This window comes from Herpailurus yagouaroundi, unplaced genomic scaffold (assembly GCF_014898765.1).
Source record: "Herpailurus yagouaroundi ecotype Mexico unplaced genomic scaffold, PumYag 67929, whole genome shotgun sequence".
Classification (NCBI taxonomy): Eukaryota; Metazoa; Chordata; class Mammalia; order Carnivora; family Felidae; genus Herpailurus; species Herpailurus yagouaroundi.
In genome coordinates, this window is record NW_024420719.1 from 4,278 (window position 1) to 25,261 (window position 20,984).

At 43.0% G+C, this 20,984-nt stretch overlaps 2 protein-coding genes across 2 annotated transcripts; both read right to left on the minus strand.

The window, feature by feature from the left end:
* Window positions 1-5,599: 5,599 nt before the first annotated feature.
* LOC121026263 (olfactory receptor-like protein OLF4) lies at window positions 5,600-6,568 on the minus strand. Its single transcript, XM_040469125.1, has one exon. The coding sequence runs from the start codon at window positions 6,566-6,568 to the stop codon at window positions 5,600-5,602; it is 969 nt and encodes a 322-aa protein (XP_040325059.1).
* A 9,040-nt stretch (window positions 6,569-15,608) lies between these two features.
* On the minus strand, window positions 15,609-16,543 carry LOC121026262 (olfactory receptor-like protein OLF4). The gene has a single exon (XM_040469124.1). It carries the CDS (start codon window positions 16,539-16,541, stop codon window positions 15,609-15,611), a length of 933 nt encoding a protein of 310 aa, XP_040325058.1. The 5' UTR covers window positions 16,542-16,543.
* Between the last annotated feature and the right edge of the window lie 4,441 nt (window positions 16,544-20,984).

A 20,984-nucleotide genomic window follows, 5' to 3' on the forward strand; every position in this document is an offset into this window, starting at 1 on the left:
TTTAACTGCTTTGTTGGAGAGTTTCTTTTCTAAGTTTATTTATTTATTTTGAGAGAGAGAGGGGGATGGGGGAGGGGCAGAGACAGGGAGAATCCCAAGCAGGCTCCACAGTGTCAGCCCTGATGCAGGGCTCAGTGCCGTGATGTTAGGTAACTTCTAAACACTCAAGCATCCTGAGACTTTGCTGAGTTCATGTATCAGCTCTAGCAGTTTTTTGGTGGAGTCTTTCGAGTTTTCCACGTAGAGTGTCATGTCATCTGCAAAACGTGAAAGTTTGACTTCTTTGCCAATTTGGATGCCTTTATTTCATTTTGTTGTCTGATTGCTGAGGCTAGGACCCCCAACACTATGTTAAACAGCAGCGGTGAGAGTGGACATCCCTGGCATGCTCCTGATCTTTGGGGGAGATCTCTCAATCTTTTCCCATGGAGGGTGATCATTAGCTGTGGGCCTTTTTTGTATGGCTTTTATGGTGTTAAGGGGTGTTCCTTCTATCCCGACTTTCTTGAGCATTTTTATCAAGAAAGATTCTGTATTCTGTTGAATGCTTTTTCTGCATCCACTGACAGGATCATATGGTTCTTGTCCTTTCTTCTATTAATGTGATGTATCACATTGATTTGCAAATATTGAACCAGACTTGCAGCTCAGGAATGAATCCCATGTGATCATGGTGAATAATTCTTTGGATCCACTGTTGAATTCAATTTGCTAGTATCTTGTTAAGAATTTTTGCAGGATATAAAATCAATGTACAGAAATCGGTTGCATTTCTATACAGCAATAATGAAGCAACAGAAAGAGAAATCAAGGAATTGATCCCATATACATAGACCTGGAGGAAACTGTAACTCACAGTGGTGCTGTGAGCTTACTCATCAGGAAGGGGTCACATTCATGGAAAAGGAATAACAAAAAACCTGACTGCACTTACTGCTTCCAAACTGGTCTCTTGGGATCAGAGATTCATTAGAGAAATGTGCTTTGTGTGCCAAAGGGTTGTCCACTTGGGAGCCATGCTGGAGTAAGAAGAGAGACATGTACCTAACGAGCAGATACAGGGTGCCGAAAATACCTCCTAGTCTCCTGTCAGTGTGTGCACCTTAGACAGGAATGGGTGTGGTTTTCGTCTGGTGTTCTGAGTACTCATATTGGCTGGGGGCTGATGCTTCTCTGACCTTCCTGCTTTCTCCATTGAGGAGAAAATGATCTATAATCTAGCATCCAGGGAGGAATTCAGCATCCAGGGAGGGATTCAGACTTCCACAAGGAGACCTTCCTGTCAGACAACTCAGCCTCGTCATCCGTGGATGAGAGCGTCAGAGAGAGTGGAAGTCGAGAACATTAAATGTCATCTCCTGAGGGCCAATCCAATTTAGCCCAGAGCATATCGCTGTGTCTGTGTGTTTGCTCGTTTAAGTTATAATGTATTTATTCAGTGCTAATGTCAGTTTCACCGAATGACTGCCGTTCACACTTTTGAAGATCTTTCTTATTCTACCATTCAATTGCTATTATGGCCATGCTTCAAAAAATATGTTGAGATTGTTAAATTCAATGTGTGGTTCTAATCAGGTGTAATTTTGTCCCCCAGGGGACATTGATCAATGTCTGGAGACACTTTGTCTGTCACGCTGGAGAGGGGTGCACAGAGGTCAGGGATTCTATGAACATCTTACAGGGCACAGGACGCTCCCCTACACAGGGCAGGCTCTGGGCAGGATGGGTGCAGAGACTGGGAAACTCCTGGTGACAGAATGTCAGTATATGTATGTAATACAGCTGCTTTCAGCTTCTGCGTTCAACCTTGTAACACTTACTCTTATGCCAACAAATTCAGAATAGCCCTTTGGCTCCTATTTGAAAGTTTGAAGCACAAACAGTGTAACAGTCCTGTAAGTTTTTTTCCAGGCTTGTGGGTGAAAGAGACAGTTCTTGTTATTTTCCTAAACCATCCCTCAGTTTCAGCCAAGGTCATATGTTTGTTGACCATCCTGATTGGTTTTATTTTTATTATATGCCCATAGGTTATTCTCTCTCTCTCTCTCTCTTTTATTTTTAAAACATTACCAACATTTGAAATGATTTCCTGAGATCACTGTTTCTCAATTGATTTTTGCCACATATTTTGATCATAAAAATTTTTAATTTTATTTAAATAAATCTATCTTCTTACTTCTGAGATTATGGCTTTATTTAGTGGTTTTGCTCACCTGTGAATGTTATATGTAGTTTCCTTGATGTTCTGCTATATTGTATGGTTTCACTTACACTGGGGTCATAATCCCTCTGAATTTTTGTGAAGTGTCTGAGGAGGGGACCAATTGCATATTCTTCCAGATAGATATCCATTGACGCCAGTATTAGTTTAGATATCCCTTCATTCTAGATGTTATTTAGCAATTCAACCTTTTCCAATGAAATGAAATACAACCTTGCCAAATGATCAATGTCCTTATACTTTGAGACCTAATTTCTGAGTCATCCCACAAATACAAACTGAGCATTGTAGGAACATTATACATTACATTTTTTCGCGTGTAGGCCATTGACAACTTAATTATGAATCCATGTTGATATCATTAACCATTTCTTTTTTATAGCCAATTTCAGTTAGTTTTTAGTTTTCACATAATTTTGCTGTGGACAGTTGTTTGGAAACTAGTCATTTTAACCTGGTTTCATTATCCCTTATTTTTTAAATTCTATAATTTTTCATATCCTTGGTTTTTTCATACTAACCATATATTCACATACATTGTGACAAAAACAAAAGTGAACAAAGAAGGTGAAATCCCTTCACTAGCGTATGTTTCTGTGTAGCACCAAGGACAGAGAACAATAATATAAATATACGGATGGCATCATGTGGTCAAGCATAATCATGTGAAACAAGTTTTTTGGTACAAAACTGGACTGTCGTGATGTCGGGAGCATTTACAGAGCATGGTCTGGGGAAGCCTCTGTCCACTGGCTGACATACAGAATGAGGATTCGAGGTGCCCCTTGGGTTTGTGAAAAAGAGACCAATACCCAGAGTCCAAGAGTATCGATGAGAGGACGTCACATAGGGAAGGGAGACAAGTGCCTGGGTGGCACAGGGGGTTAAGAGATGTCTTCTTGCTTTCGGCTCAGCTCAGATCTCACTGTTCGTGAGATCCAGCCCCTTGTTGGGCTCTGTGCTGACAGCACGGAGCCTGCTTGGGACTCTCTCTGTCCCTCCCCTGCTTTGTGCTCTCTCTCTCTCTCTCTCAAAGAAATAAATACTAAAAAGCAAAAGGGATAACAGGGCTGCCCTCACCTGCTGTCAGGCCCCATGAAGACGAATTGCCCAAATAATGATGCCAGAGGCACGTGAAAGCGAAGTCTTCCTTGGTTGACCTTGTAACTGCGCACCTTGCAGCCAATCACGTGCACTTCCTTTTGTGAAGTGTTGGCTTATCCCCTTGCTCATTTTTTCCCTTGGCCCCGCCATATGTAAGGTGTTTGACATTAGGAAGATTTCAGCATTTTCGTCTTTGGGGGGAGGTAAATGTGTTCTCACATGGTTTTTGCTGGGCATCGGGGGAGGTGGTCGGGTGCAAAGCTTCCAGAAGCGAGGGAGGTTGCTGTTCATCACAGTCCCTCGGGGACCCTCTGAGCTTCTTGGATCCTTGAATTTCAATAAATACATTTAAAAAAGTTGGGGTCCTAACCTCTTCGGTTGTGTAATAGTTTAGCAGAAACAAGTAGGAATTTCATTATTAGATCACAAGTTACAAACTGTCATTTTTCCCTCATAATGAAGTGTTTATTAATTATAAGAGATACATTTCGATTTTCTGCAGCATAGACTAGCTTAGCACACTAAAGGGATTCTATGGTTTAATTTTGACAAAAGTACAATCTATGATGTAGTACTTTCATGAGCTGTGTTATCTATTGTAGAAATGGGCTCAGAGGAATTCAATGTGCTGCTCAAAGGCACAAACCAATCAACATGTAGTCTTCATTGGAATGATGTCAGGATTTTCTGGTTCTGAAACTCTGGGAAGTGGTTCCCACCAGAGTTGCTCTTGGGATTTTTGTCCATGTCTGAAGAGGTGCTTCTGAATATCATCAGCTGCAGGACAGCACTCGACAAAAATAGTTACCCAGCTCCAAGTGTCAATGGCGAGAAGGTGAGGAAACCTGTTCCACACTAAGGTTTCTCCACAGTGCACACAATTCACCAGGGACTGTAGTTGAAATGCAAATTCTGATTCCTCAGGTCTTCAGGGGCCCTGAGGACCCTGCTTCTCTAACAAGCTCCCTGGTGGGTTTGATGCTGCGGGTCCTGGATGTGGAGCCCAGACTGAGAGCAAAGCTGTGGTCCTTCGTTAGGAGAAATTTAAATTAGAATTAAAGTTGTTAAGATGGCAACACTACCCAAAGATCTACAGATTCAATGATAATTAGAAAATAACAAAAATGGGGTATCCTTGGAAAACATTTTTAAAACCATCCTAAAATTAAATAAAAAATCTTCCAAGCACGAGCACAGGATGTCATCCCATTTATTTATGTATTCTTTAATTTCTTTCAGGACCATTTTATTGTTTTTATTTATAAGTCTTTTGATGGCAATAAGTAACCAATCATTCACCCCAGCGAATAAATCCCCTTAAACACTGCCACTGCTCTTCCATACTTGATTGAGAGATGTACAGCTTGAGAAGAAATGTAGAGCATAGTAATACAAAGGAGAATTTAAAATTTGCTTTATCATAATGGAGGTCATCTTTGACTCCAGAGCCGTATTAAGTCATTCTACTTATTTGAATTTCTGTTTCCGTGTAGACTCCACTGGCAGACAAGTTTTTGATAAACTGTGTTGCCAGTGACTAATGTAAGCACTGGGGACATAGAGCCTGAGAAGAAGATGGGATCCTAATTTGGAGAAAAAAGCTAATGGTCTCTTATAAAACACACTTATCTGTTCATCAGGAAGAGCAGTTATTGTAGTGATATACAAAAGAATGACAGACACAAAGTGAAAAACTGTGGTGTGAGATTTAGAATAGAATAGAATAGAATAGAATAGAATAGAAATGAACTACTGATCAAACTGAATTTTTTCCATCAGAGTGGTAACAAATGAATATTCTTTTAGGAAAACTAAGGACATATTAAATGGGGTAATTTTTGTCATTTGGGAATAAATAATTCTTAAGAAATCCAAGCAGTTCCATTAGATAAATGGGAATTCCTAAGTTTTCCATATCACAGGTTGGGAATCAATTTACAAATAAAGGTAAAAGATCTGTACACTGGATAGAAGGTTTATGAAAGAAATTGAAGAAGACAAAAAGAAATGGAAAAACATTCCATGCTCAGTGATTGGTAGAAATAAAGGAAAAAAATGAAGGAATAATGATTGCATATCAGAGAAAGGTAAAAAAAAAAAAAGTTTTTTTAAATAAGTAAGTAAATTGTACTGAGTAGTTTAAAAAATAAAAATTCCAGGAAATAAATGAAAGAAGCACTCTCTATAACCATAATTTGCTTTAAACACACACACACACACACACACACACACACACACACACACCTTATTCATTTAAGACCATGAGGCATGCAATCATGGGAAATTCTTCAACCCCAGGACAATTGGAACTTTTATAGCTACCATCCCAGAGAATCTCCTCAGAGCCTCCTTTATGTCTCTGTTCCTCAGGCTGTAGATGAAGGGGTTCAGCATGGGCGTGACCACCGTGTACATCACCGAGGCTGTGGCACTCGAGTGGGAGCTCTGGGTAGCAGCAGAGCTGAGGTACACTCCCAGGCCAGTACAATAAAATAAGGAGACAACCGAGAGGTGAGATGCACAGGTGGAAAATGCTTTATACTTCCCGTGAGCTGATGAGATTCTCTGTATGCAGAAAGCTATCTTGGAGTAAGAGTAAAGGATCCCAATGAAGGGACCACCACCCATCAGCATAGCTGCAATATACATCACCAAGTTATTAAAAAAGGTGTCAGAACAAGCCAGTTGGGTCATCTGATTGAGTTCACAAAAAAAGTGGGGGATTTCTACCTCTGTACAGAAGGACAGCTGCAACACCATTAAGGTTTGTAACAAGGAATGCAGGACACTCATGATCCAGGACACCAGAACCAGCAGTCCACAGAGCTGGGGTTTCATCATGACTGTGTAGTGCAGGGGGTGACAGATGGCCACAAACCTGTCGTAGGCCATCATGGTCAGGAAATACATGTCCAACACTGAAAAGATTAAGAAAAAGTCCATCTGTGTGATGCAGTCGTCATAGGTTATAACTTTACTCTGAGTCTGGATGTTCACCAGCATCTTCGGGATGATTGTGGAGGTGATGCAGATGTCTACAAAGGACAGGTTGGCGAGGAAGAAGTACATGGGGGTGTGGAGGTGGGAGTCAGAGCTGACTGCCAGGATGATGAGCAGGTTCCCAAACACAGTGATCAGGTACATGGAGAGGAAAAGCCCAAATATGAGGGGCTGAAGTTCTGGTCCCTCTGAAAATCCCAGAAGCAGAAATTCTAATAGTCGTGTATCATTTCCTGGTTCCATGAGGTTGAATTGGCCCCTGGAAAGAGGAAAGAGATATCATCAATTTTCACCTGAAGGCATGACTCACATAGTTGAAAGGGTCCAATTTATATTGTGCAGTCAAGAAGTTAATTTCAGTGTCTTGTGTATGGATTGTCCCCTTGAAAGGATTCCCTTTCATTGCATCTCTGATTAGGCATTTTGGTCTCATTCTCTGCATTCCCCAACAGAGGTCGTGCATTTTACTCTTTTACTGAGAATATCTTTCCTGCATTGGAGGAGTATGTACTGAGTGCCAAATATGTTCCAGGCATTGTCTAGGCCATGAGCACGGCATACTGAAAACCAAAAGCCACTATAATCTAATGAATGAGAGTGATTAGAAACAAATAAAAATATTAATAAGACATCAGAGGGTGTTAAGAACTTTGAGGAAACCAGGGTCAGTGTAAAGCAGAGTGTGGTGAACAGGTGACCTTAGAACAGAGACCTCAAGGAAAGGAAGGCAGGAGCCCAGAGCCTGTCTGGGGAAGTGTGTGCTGGCCGAGGGAATGGCCTCTGCTAAGGCCCCGAGGATGATCCTACTTCGAGCTATTTGGGTCCAAAACAGGAAGCATGTTTGGGAATGGAGAATTACCAGGAGAGATATCAGAGTTGGTGTCAGGCAATTTCAAAGAAATAGGTGGCCTTGTTGCTGGTTCCCCTTCAAGAGAAAGGAGTCCCTCACCCACGCTATGTACTGCTTGTATTTTAGAATCTACTTGCAAAGGCATCCTTTAAATTGACATAGACGGGGCGCCTGGGTGGCGCAGTCGGTTAAGCGTCCGACTTCAGCTCAGGTCACGATCTCGTGGTCCGTGAGTTCCAGCCCCGCGTCGGGCTCTGGGCTGATGGCTCAGAGCCTGGAGCCTGTTTCCGATTCTGTGTCTCCCTCTCTCTCTGCCCCTCCCCCGTTCATGCTCTGTCTCTCTCTGTCTCAAAAATAAATAAACGTTAAATTGACATAGAGCCCCTACTGAACACCATGTGTTGATTTCTGGCCTCTGTGTTACAAGAGTCATCTTGGAATATATTAGACCATATACCTCTGCTCTGTGTACATATCCCATTCCACAAGGTGCACACACACACACACACACACCCCAAATCATTGCTCTCTGGGCTGTGTTCTTTCCATGAGTTCTCAACCCTCACCCCAACAATTAAGCTCGGAGTGGCTCTAACTCAAGATACCCAGATCCATTATCATTCCCCTAAACAATGTAAAATGGTACCTGAATTTCAATGAATAAGCTTCCCAAGAATAAATACAATCACCAGTCTCACCTGGATGGGAGCTCTGAGGGAGAGGTGCCCATGCGGCAGTGTGAATTTCCCCTGGATGGTTGGTTATTGGTGGCGGCTAAACTCTGTCCCCACCCAAGACAGCAGGAAGGAGGCTAGCATGAGTCTCCCAGCCAAGCTTCAGACTCCAGAAGCAACAACCAGGTCCCATCAGGTGGTACAAGCAGAGGGACTTCACACAGGAGATACTTACAGTTTCCTCTTCTGTTGAGAGGGCACGTTTCCCTCCCACTCCTCTGACCTACAGCACATGATTTCCTGGGGGACACTGGTGTGGACACAAGGGAGAGTTTTCCTGGAGATTGTGTTCCCAATAGACCAGGTTATAACCACGCATATCCAGGGTTGATTAATCCTTCCTTGTGCACACCGCTGCTCCCAGAGTACAGACCTCCCAGCACCTTATCCCAAGCCTGATTTCAGCATTTCCCCAAAGTCTAGGACTAGCAATCTGTCTGGATTACACTCCTTGGACCTCCAAAATACCACGTGCTGATTGAGTTGTGACCTCTGTGTTACAAAAGTCACCTTGGAATATATATTAGACCATGTACTTCTTGTGGTGGAGACACAGCCCTGCCATCTATAGAACATTCCTGTTTTCCTTTTAAACAAGGAGGGCAACTAAGTTCCTTGATATAAACCCCAAGCACTACGTACCTCAGCTTCATGCCACATTTGCCAAACATTTAGGAATTGCACACAATGTCCCAAGTTAAAAGCTGCTCTTTAGCCCCTCTTTGTGAGGCTTTTGTTGTATGGCATATGTTTAGATACTTTTTTTTTTTCAACGTTTATTTATTTTTGGGACAGAGAGAGACACAGCATGAACGGGGGAGGGGCAGAGAGAGAGGGAGACACAGAATCGGAAACAGGCTCCAGGCTCCGAGCCATCAGCCCAGAGCCCGACGCGGGGCTCGAACTCACGGACCACGAGATCGTGACCTGGCTGAAGTCGGACGCTTAACCGACTGCGCCACCCAGGTGCCCCGATACTTTTTTTTAAATATGAAATTAATTGCCAAATTGGTTTCCATACAACACCCAGGGCTCATCCCGACAGGTACCCTCCTCAATACCCATCACCCACCCTCCCCTCCCTCCCACCCCCCATCAACCTTCAGTTTGTTCTCAGTTTTTTAGAGTCTCTTATGATTTGGCTCCCTCCCTCTCTAACTTTTTTTTTTCTTCTCCTCCCCCCTGGTCTTCTGTTAAGTTTCTCGGGATCCACATAAGAGTGAAAACATAAAGGTATCTGTCTTTCTCTGTATGACTTGTTTCACTTAGCATCACACTCTCCACTTCCATCCACGTTGCTACAAAAGGCCAGATTTCATTCTTTCTCATTGCCACATAGTATTCCATCGTGTGTATAAACCACATCTTCTTTATCCATTCCTCAGTTGATGGACATTTAGGCTCTTTCCGTCATTTGGCTATTGTTGAGAGTGCTGCTATAAACATTGGGGTACAAGTGCCCCTATGCATCAGCACTCCTGGATCCCTTGGGTAAATTCCTAGCAGTGTTATTGCTGGGTCATAGGGTAGATCTATTTTTATAGATACTTTTTGCTTGGAAAAGCTTGGAATAGAAAACTAAACAGATTCTTCCCTGTAGTTTCTGGAAGGAACCAAGCCTTGCAAACATCTTCATATTAGCCCAATGAGAGCTACTTCAGCTTCTGATTCACAGAATTATAAGAACATAATGTGTTTATTTTTATATTAATTTAATTTAATTTAATTAATTTATTTTTGAAATAGAGAGAAAAGGCACAAGTGAGCAAAGGGCAAAGAGAGAATCCCATGAGGGGCAGAGAGAGAGAGAGAGAGAGAGAGAGAGAGGAGAGAGAAGTGGGGCTCACCTGACATGGGGCTCAAGATCATGAGCCCTGAGATCACGGCTGAGCCAAAATCAGATGCTTAATTGACTGAACCATCCATGCATCCAGCATAAATGTTTTAGAATACTAATGTAGTCATTTTACATTAGCATTAGGACTTTAATACAGTTTTCCCAATTAAGTTTTGTTAAGACCCTGAGATCAAGCTTCTTCATTCATCCATTTAACTTCCCCTGGGTAAAGGCATTTTGTGTTATAATCCCATCTTCAAGTAAAAGAAGAAATTTAGAATCAATTTGGAGTTATTAATCCTCTTGAACTGGTAAAGAATTTCTCAATGCATAAATTCAAACGTACTTCAGATTTTGATGTCTTTGAGACATTACAACAGGAAAAGTAAGTCATCATTTAAATGTATGTCTCTCATTTACTTTATATCTTTTTGTCTACATGTACGCATTCTTTTAAATGCATGTTAATTCAAACATTTATTCTGCAACTTTCCCTCAAGTTTCCTTTCAACATAAAATAAGAGATTAGAAATGAGTTTGTGTTTAAAATGAATAAATGTGCGTCTCCTGGGTGGCTCAGTCTGTTAAACATTCAGTCTGATTTTGGCTCACATCATAATCTCAACCATTTGAGCCACCCAAGCGACCCAATATCTATTCTTCTTTTTAATAAGGGGGAAAACTGACTTCTTCTGATAATAAACCTTGGGCACTAAACACATTGGCGTCAAGACACTTTTGCCATCACCTACTTTATCACAAGTTAAAAGCTGCCATTTGGTTCTTTGTTACAAAATGCTTGTTAAATAGAACAAGATGTATTTAGATCCTTTTGTGTACCACAATGTGAGCTTAACATCTCATAGGGAGTTTTGATTTGATCTTTATAAACATCTTATCCCCAAGGAAGTACATTTATGAACTCCATTCTACATTGTAGAAATGGTGCTTGGTCGTGTCTTGTCATCTGTCCAAATTTAATATCTGAGTATCTGGTGTCCCTTGAGATTGATTCTGTCAGGATGCTTCCGGTTCTCAAACTTGGGGTCGTGGTTCTCAGCCAGAAATGAATTTTCTCCCTGGGACGTCTGTCAAAGTCTGAAGGGAAGCTGCCCAGCACCTACAATCCCCAGGAAAGCAGCCCCAAAATACTGTTATCCTGCCACAAATGTCCACCATAAAAGGTGAGAAACCCAGCTGGACCAGCATGTCTCCAACGTCACTGTGCCTGTGAATCCACACGGATCCCACTACAAACGCAAAATCTTATCTCACGTCCTGGGTGGCCCAGGGATTCTGCATTTCTCCAAGCTCCTGAGTGATGTTGAAGTGCAGGTCCGGGTCTGTGGACCACTGTTTGATTAGCAAGAAGATGATCCTGTGTTAGATATAAGTGCGGGTAGCGTGAAGGCTTCTGCACCAAATCTTGTCCTTGCGTGCCTGTAATTGTGAAAGGATCGTGTATTCGCTCCTTCTTCAGGCTGTGTCAATTCTGTGCTTATTGATTTTATGTGACCAAAATAATACACTTATGAAAAAGACTTTGTAGTGGGCAAAATAAGGCCCTCCCAAATATGTTCACATCCTAATCCCTAGTATCTACACCATGTTATTTTTTTATAGCAAAGAAGGATTAAGGTAACAGATTGATCAGAGCGGCTGATCAGCTGCCATTGACAGGAAAAGAGCTGTGATTGTCCAGGTGGGACAAAGGCAATCACGACAGTCCTTCAAATGTTGAGGAGGGAGACAAAAGAGTTGGTGCCAGAGAGACTTTGAAAACCTACCCTGCTGGCTCTGAAGGTGGAGGAAGAGCCATGAACCAAGAACTGCAGGTGACCAGTGACAGACTGGAAATGGAAAGGAAACAGATTCTCCCCTGAGCCTCCAGAAGGACCACGACCCTGCAGACACCTTGCTATTAGCCCGACGAGACTCCTTCGAAGCTTCTGACTCCAGAATTGTAAGAGTGTGTATTTGTTCATTTTGAGCAGCTAAAATGGGGACATTTTACAGCAGCAGTAAGAGTCTCATAGGGACAGAGTCAATAATATGATTTGAGGGAACTGAGTTTAAGACTCTCAATTCATTTATCAGCTTCCCTTGGGTAAGGGCAATTGACACGTAAAGAAACCACATTAATAGAAATAAAATGAAATAGATTTTGAAACATTTTGCCCCTTTACCTGATACAGTGATTTCTGTGGGGCATCAATGTGAGTGTGGTCTGACCATGATCTTTTGAGGCAGTGACACAAGAAAGGAACTCATGATCAGAATTATGGTAACATGTGATAAATTAAAATTTTGTGTCTATTACCACTTCCTTTTACATATGTTCTTTATTTAGTTTCCCTTTATTTTTTGTTGCTACAACCATTCATTCTTTTCAGTGCTCTCCTGTCCAACTGTCTGTCAAGTCTCCTTGCAACATAAAAGATGAAATCATAAATCATCTGTGTGTGTACATGTATGGGGAGTGTGATTATTTGAAAGAAAAATGTACACACACACACACACACACACACACAAGACACAACCACTACACTTTAATGTTTTCTTTGAGTAAAAATGCATTTATTTTTTTTCCTTACAAGATTCATAGGAATTAACGTTTAGCGTCCCCACTGCCTACAGAAAGGAAAGAGAGGCTCCGGGAGCTTGAATTTTTAACAATTACCTGAGAAAGCAATTAAAGCTTATGTAGACCCTTAAATTATACACAGATGGAAACTTGCACTGTGCTTTTCATTATCTTTTTTGTAAAATTTTTAAACATTTAATTATTTTTGAGGAGAGAGAGAGAGAGACAGAGCATGAGCGGGGGAGGGTTGACAGAGAGGGAAACACACGATCCGAAGTAGGCTTCAGGCTCTAGCTGTCAGCACAGAGCCCAGTGGGGGGCTCGAACCCGCGCACCTGAGCTGGAGTCAGACGCTTAAGAGACTGAGCCATGCAGGCACCCCATGTGCTCTACATTCTCGTGTAGCTCCTTTAACGTACCAAATTGTACCCTTTCAATACGCGGTGTATTGTGTATAATTATACTTCAATGATTTCATCGGGGACATATCTATGGAGCAGGGCTCAGAGGAGGATTTGGAGCACAGTTAGCTGACTCTCCATTACAGGTGTGGAGATAGCTTTTGTAACGGAAGGGAAGCAAGTTTATGTACGGATGTAGGCGCAGTGAGATGCAACTCAAAGAATACACATAAGCGTACGTAATTTGTAAATAGAAGACTGTCCTACAAATCGAAATGTAGAAATAAGACCAAGAATCCGGCTGAAACAGAAGAGCATGACAGCCACAGACACAACGTCACGGATGGGCCCTAGAAATACCAGGTAGGGATTCAGTCCTGACCACAGACCCATGAGGAGCCCAGCAGAGGTCAGAAAAGTTTCCCGATACAATGCCGTTTGATTGTAAAGGTATTATTGACGGAGAGAACAAAAAGCATGAGAAATGTTGCTCGAAGTCAGATTCCCAACAACTGTAGCTCACTGATAAATCCCCAAGAAATGCAGGGAATGACATTCTCCAGGAACTCACGCTACTCTGATGCTGATGTTTTGTTGGAGACTAAAAGCACCATTATTCTCGACAGGAGCCAGACCTCCAAGGTCACTTTCAGCGTACGGAAATTCCTTCGACATTTATGTTATCTCTACCCTTCCCTCCCTCCACGAACTTAAAAGTATATAATCACTCACTTTCCACAATCCCAGTGCAGCGCTCTCTGGCCATGAGTCCTGCCGCCTTGCTATGAGAGCACATTTTTTTTGCACGGTAAAACAACTCAAGGATTCTTTTGTGACCGTTGTCCTCGGCGATCCCACATCATTTTAACATCCCAAGTGACAAGGAAAGAATGTTATACAGCAAGAGCTGACTGACACAATCATCCGAGCAACCGACCTGAACTAATTTGAACACGTTCTACCTTTTACTAGTGTCATATGATTTGACAATTGAGGAGGGCACTCATGACCATTCAGTGATTCAAGTGTATTTCCCATGACTTGATGAACAAGTGACCACGTGAGGGCTCCCTTCTGGGTAACAGAGAGAGTTTGAAGGACGTGCACGTTTGTGCAGAAGAAGTGGGGACCCTGAGCCACACCCCAGCAGGACATCCAGCTCTCGGGTGAAGCATCCTCTGGTCATGCAGGTGGAAGAGATTTCAGGGCAGGAAAGAGGTACGGAATGGGTGATACTGGTAGTGTTCATTCACCATCTCTCGGCATTTGTGACAAATATTAGGAAAAGGAAGTTATTTTGTGTAACAACGGAAAGAATCATATTAGCAGCTAGCACGAGAAGTTTTCTAGCAGAAATGCGAAGATAATTCACTGATAAAAGATAGAAGGCACTCAGCAATCCTGCACCTCAATGAATAAACCCCCTCAGTTGTGAACACCATCTTCCGTGCTTTAATAAAGAGGTGCGTAGCGTGAACTGGGACATTAAAAAAAAGAGAGAACTATTTTTTTGTGTAGCAAAATGAGTGTTTCGAAATTTTGCCTCCTCATATTTATGGTCATGCCGATACTAAGAACATCAGGTTGATCCATTTATTCAAATATGTCTTTCTAAGTACACTCCACTGGGAGATGAATATTTGCTAATCAGGTTTGCCAGTGGCTATGGGAGGCTTTCTGGACCCCGAGCTAAATAACAGAATAAAACCAGGAGACCGGTTATAAAGCACAATAGCATGTTTAGCATAAGTGCCTGAAGTTAAGCTTTAGATTTCTGGGGCATCGAATTCAAAGACAACCATGTGAAATAAACATATTGTTTATTATTTAAATAAACATATGGCTCAGCTACCCTCAGCCATACAGTATCTCTTCAGAATGTCCTGGATAACCTAGATAATGACACATAAGTGAATCAGCTTTTCCCCTTCAGCACATAAATTCTACTCAATAAAATTCTCCAGTGAAGTGTGAATCCTCAAACACCTAGCCACTCTGGCTATGGGCCTTAACAGACCCAGGCCCTTTAGCAGCACTCTCTCTGTCTCCCTCTGCATCTCTCTCTCCCCCTCTGAGACATCCAGAAATGGCCCTTGGGCATCCCTGTGCCCTCCAGCTTATGTGAGTAATACATTTCCGTTTTTAGAGTTCTCTGATAGGTGTTGCTGATGTGTGTCTTGTGATCACAATAAGAACCCAGGGACCTGTGCAGTCACAGCATAGGCCTGGTCAGGGAAAGGTCTGTGGAAAGGTCCAAAAATACACGGTGCAGGTGAGAGCCCGGGCTTTCCTGACTAAGCATTGGTGTCAATAGCCTGAGGTTTAAATGGAACAATGTTAGAATCCACATCATCAGGAGGAGTATTAAATGAAGTGAAGGAAAAAGACCGAGAGACTCAAGGTGGAAACTGTGGTTTTGTATTCTCCTTGACAATAAAATTATGGAAATGGCTTATTGATCAAGTGTAGCTTTATTCCATATGACGAGTAATTCATGATAGTGATCTCAGGAAATCTAGGGGAAATTTACCTGGAATGGTATAAGTCATTTGAAATGAAATTAATTTTAAGAAATCCAACTACTCCCATGTGAAATATAGAAATTTCCAGGCATTCATGATCCAAGGTTGAGGAAAACATTGGTGACATATGAAAATAGACAAAGGGGAAACTGTCTGTATATCAGAAACAGCAGAAGCTTAATAAAGTTACTTAAATGTATAGAGAAGTTGACATAAATAAAGATGGAAATTCCAGCAAATAAATAGAGGAGCAGATTCCACTTCCACAGTCTAATCAAAGAATAACTAATTCTTGACTTTGAAGCTTTGAGACTTGCAACCATGGGCACGTCTTCAGCCCTAATATGATTGGCCCTCACATCAATGAAATCCAAATGATTCTTTTAAGAACCACCTTTAGGTCTTTGTTCCTCAGGCTGTAGATGAAGGGGTTCAGCATGGGCGTGACCACCGTGTACATCACCGAGGCTGTTGCACTTGAGTGTGAGCTCTGGGTGGCAGCAGAGCTGAGGTACACTCCTAGGCTCGTACAAAAAAATAAGGAGACAACTAAAAGGTGAGATGCACAGGTGGAAAACGCTTTATACTTGCCCTGAGCTGATGAGATTCCAATTATGGTTGAAACTATCTTAGAATAAGAGTAAAGGATCCCAGCAAGGGGACCTCCAGCCAGCAGCATAGCTGCAAAATACATCACCACGTTATTAAGAAAGGTGTCAGAACAGGCAAGTTGGATCATCTGATTGAGTTCACAGAAAAAGTGGGGGATCTCTACCTCTGTACAGAAGGACAGCTGCAACACCATTGAAGTTTGTAACAAGGAATGCAGGACACTTGTGATCCAGGACACCAGGACCAGCAGCCCACAGAGCCAGGGGTTCATGATGACCTTATAGTGGAGGGGGTGACAGATGGCCACAAACCTGTCATAGGCCATCACAGCCAGGAGATAGATGTCCAACCCTGAAAAGATTATGAAGAAGTTCATCTGTGCAATGCAGTCCTCATAGGTTATGACTTTGGTCTGAGTCTGGATGTTCCAGAGCATCTTCGGGACGGTGGTGGAGGGGAAGCAGATGTCTACAAAGGACAGGTTGGCCAGGAAGAAGTACATGGGGGTGTGGAGGCGGGAGTCAGAGCTGACGGCCAGGATGATGAGCAGGTTGCCAAACACAGTGATCAGGTACATGGAGAGGAAAAGTCCAAATATGAGGGGCTGCAGTTCTGGTCTCTCTGAAAATCCCAGGAGAAGAAATTTTGATATCTGTGTAATATTTCCTGGTTCCATGAGGTTGCACTGACTGCCAGAAAGAGGCAAAGGACATCATTAATTTTCACACGAACAGTTTACTCACATAGTTGAAATGCTACCATTTATATTGCGCAGTCAAGAAGTTCATTTCAGTATCTTGTCCCTTTTGTCCCCAAAGGATTGTCCTTTTAAAGAGATTCCCTCCTGTTTCACCTCGATTAGGTGTTTTGGTCTCATTCTCCACACTCCCCAGCAGAGGTCATGCATTTTACTGTTTTACTAAGAGTATCTTTCCTGCATGGGAGGAATATCTGCTGATTGTCAAACATATTCCAGGCATTGTGTAGGCAATGAGCATGGGATACTGAAGAACCGAACGCAAGTATCATCCAATGATGGAGAATGAATAGACACAAATAAAAATACTAATAAGACATTAGAGGGTGTCAAAGTGCTATGAAGAGAACAAAAGTAGATGTAAAGGAGAGCGTGGATACGAGTGTCATTGTGTAATTGGTATTTGGTCAAGACCCGTGACAGGTGACATTTGAACAGAGACTTCAGTGAAAAGAGGGCAGGATGTGCAAGCATTTCTGGGGAAGTGTGTGCTGGCTGAGGGAATGGCCTCTGCTAAGACCCTGAGGATCATACTACTTGGAGCTATTGGGCTCCAAAATAGGAAGTGTTGTGTGAAGAGGAGTAAACAGAAGAGAAATCAGAGATGGTGTCAGGCAATTTCAAAGAAATGGGTGGCCTCCTTGCTGGTTCCCCTTAGAGGGAAAGGAGTCACTCATCCACACTATATACTGCTTATATTTTAGAATCTATCTGCAAAGCCTCCTGTAAATTTACAAGGAGCCCTCCTGAATACCCTGTGCTGATTGAGTGCTGGCTTCTCTGTATTACTAGAGTCAACTTAGAATATATTAGCTAAGGCACCCCTGCTCTGGAAACGGATCCCCCTCCAGAAGACAAGACACACACACACACACACACACACACACACACACACAGCAAATCATCACTCCCTGAGCTGTGTTTTTCCATGAGTTCTCACCTCCAGCCCCAATAATTAAGCTCAGAGTGGCTATAAACCAATGTGGCCAGATCCATTATCATTCCTCACAAATGATGTAAAAATGGCACCGGAATTCCAATGATTGAGTTTCTTATGGACACATACAATTGACAGGTCAGACTGGCATGCTTCTTTTCTGTCCTGCATTTAAAGGAAAACAAACCATCTGCTCAAAATCAGAGAAACACACACACACACACACACACACACACACACAGAGAGAGAGAGAGAGAGAGAGAGAGAGAGAGAGAGAGAGGCAAGAGTGAAATGAAATTGAAGTGGCACAAAAGATTTCATGGTTCATATGGTCACTGAAACCTGAGGGGCCGTGAAGAAGAAGGAGCATCCTGAGGTCTGACAACATTCCAAGTCTTGTTGCCTCCTTGATGCCCAGAAAAAATAATAAGGAGCAAAATTAAATGTGGTCAGAAGACGAAATTAGTGGGTTGTTCAGCATGTGGATCACCTTACAGACTGAATGCTCCAAGAGAAAAGTGTGCTAAGGGAATAAATCAACCCTTCGGCACAGGAAATATGCAAAGCACAGCAAAAGTTGGGCAGGTAATAATGAAGCAGTAGGAGACTTGGTTTTTTTTTCTGTGCCTGGTTCATATTTCTTTGACCCATTGGATGTCCTGTGATCTTAGAGAAGGTGGATAAGTCCCTTTCCCTGTTCAGATGTGGCATCTTTTCTTTGTTTTTCCTGGCCTTTGCATTGTGACCTTTTTCTTGACAAGGGTAGTGGGCACACTCTGGTCCTGTTTCCGGTTTGCACAACACCCAAAGGTTTGTTCAGACCTTGCTCTACAGAATTCTGCACACACCGTGACAGTCAGTCTAGGCTCTGAATCATCGTCTTCATAAGATTTCTGCCTGAGGCTCTTACAGCACACACTTATTTCATTCTACTATGACTCTGCCATATAAGGCAAGTACCAAAGGAACAGGGCCTTCTCTGACCTTGTCCACTGTGGTTTTCCAGGAAGGCATGGTCAGCCAAGCACATGACCATAGAGATCTCCAGGTTCTAGGCTAGGCTGGTGGCTGTGCGGTGACCTCAAGTAAATGCACCTGGCATTGATTCTCTCTGACCCTTTCCTGCTGGACTTGCTGGGAGCTCTGAGGGTGACGTGTCCATGTGGCTGTCTGAATTCCTCCTGGATGGTTATCGGTGGCAACTAAACCCTCTCCCTGCGGAAGATGGTGGGAAGGAGGCTAGCATGAGTCATCCAGCCAAGCTTCGGACTCTAGAAGCAATAATCAGGTCGCATCACCCCCGGTGGCACAGGCAGAGGGACTGCACAGAGGAGACATTTATAGTTTCCTTGTCTGTTCATGAGACATGTTTCCCTCTTGCTTGTCTAACCTGCAGCACATGATTTCCCTGGGGGACACTGGTCTGGACACAAAGAAAGATTTCCTGGAGATTCTGTGTTCCCAATAATAACTGTGTGACCCCTGTGTTGATTACTCCTACCTTGTGAGTTCTGACGCTCCCAGAGTTCAAATATCCCAGCACCTAATCCCAACCCTGACTTTAACATTTCCCCAAAATCTAGGACTAAGCAATCAGTCTGGATTAGATCCCTTGGATCTCCAAAATGTTAGCTTACGGTGGAGCCTGAGCCAAAATCAAGAGTTGGACGCTTCTAAGCCTGAACCACCCAGGCGCCCCCAGATACGCATTTAAATATGTTGTGTATAGATATGGCCCCCATTAAGGGATTCCTTCTGCCACATTGATGTAGGGGTTTTTTTTTGTCAAAAAGCTTCTTCTGTAAGTAACGACATATTTCATAATTTCACTGAGAAATTCTTCAAGTATTCAGAATATAAATTGAGTGCTGACCATGTTTCAGGCAATGAGTATAGGGTGTGGTGAAGAACGAAAATCCCTAGAAACATGGAGAGAAAGTATATAAGCAAACAAGAGAATTCTATAACTTTTCAGATGGTGAGGGCTGCTGTGAAGAAAAGAAAAGCAGGAATAAAGGAGGGAGCCAATAGGGCATTCTATTTTAGTGGGTATTTAGGCAAATCCTGCAAACGAGGTGACATTGGAAAACAGAACTCATATAAGACAGAAAGGATTATGTGGGAAGCCTTTACCTGGCAGAGGGAATGGCAAGTACAAAGGCCCCAAGGAAAGTATTGTTTCAAAAGTTCAAGGCAAAGAGCAAAGCCAGTGCTGCAAGGGCAATGAGCCTGATGGAGACTGATGACAGACGCTGTCACACATGTGAGGAGTGAAGTGGCCTCTCTGCTACAACTGTCATCTCAAGGCACAGGGCCGTCCTTGCCCACGCTACGTCTCCCTCTGTATACATCATGGTCTCAAGGCATCCCATGAGTTGCCACAGATCCCATTCTTGGTGTCTTCTCTTGACTGAGTTCTGGCCCCTGTATTGTGTCATCTTGGGATTTCAGAGTCCTGACCCCCCTTTTTTTAAAATATGAAATTCATTGTCAAATTGGTTTCCATACAACACCCAGTGCTCATCCCCACAGTGCTCAATACCCATCACTCAGCCTCTCCCTCCTCCCTCCCCCCATCAACCCACAATTTGTTCTGTTTTTAAGAGTCTCTTCTGGTTTGGCTCCCTCCCTCTCTAACTTCTTTGAGGACTACTCACCCATCACCAGTCGCAAGACACCATGTCCTCTTGGGTTGTGTATTCCCTGTCTTTACAGACCTCACCATCCCGGTTATGCTGGGAATAGACACAACCCAAGGAGGCCAGATCAGCCATCTTTTCCCTGCAAAGTATAGAAATGGTTCCCAGAAATGCCAGTTCTTAAGCCTCCCATGGACAAACGAATTTGAGGCTCCATATTGGAATGGCAAGTTTCTGCTGTGATTTACACAAACTTAAAAATGTCTGTTCAACACACAGCGAGGCAGAGAGTCGGGGGGGGGGGGGGTAGTGAAGGAAACGGATGAGGCAGAGCAATTATCTAAGAAACTCGTGTGGTTCCTGAGACACTGGGTGGTAAAATAAACTGCCATTGCCTTAATAGTAAGTTAAAGGAATAGAATATGGAAGATCAACAAAAGTGTGGGCATCCACTCTGTGAAATTGACACAGCCACTGGATAAATACATCATGTAATCAAACAAACAAATGAACACAGTGATCACCTGTCCTGCACTAAGTTGAATTGGCTCTCAGGCGAAGCCAGGTTAATGAACTTGGCTTCCATTCTTCTGACCCTGTCATCCACGGCGCACCGGGTCGTTGGGCTCACCTGGCTGGGGTGTGTGAAAAAGTCTCCTTGTGACAAGTCTGAATGCCTCCCTGGACTGCAGATGGTAGGGACTAAAGCTCTGTTCTCAGCTGAGACAGCAGGACGGAGTAAAGCATGGGCCCCCAGCCATAATTAGGGCCTGGAAGAACAGAGGG

What these genes read in the sequence shown, in the direction of transcription:
- LOC121026263 (XM_040469125.1), bottom strand. Translation starts at nt 6,568, where the DNA reads ATGGAACCAGGAAATGATACACGACTATTAGAATTTCTGCTTCTGGGA.
- LOC121026262 (XM_040469124.1), bottom strand. Translation starts at nt 16,541, where the DNA reads ATGGAACCAGGAAATATTACACAGATATCAAAATTTCTTCTCCTGGGA.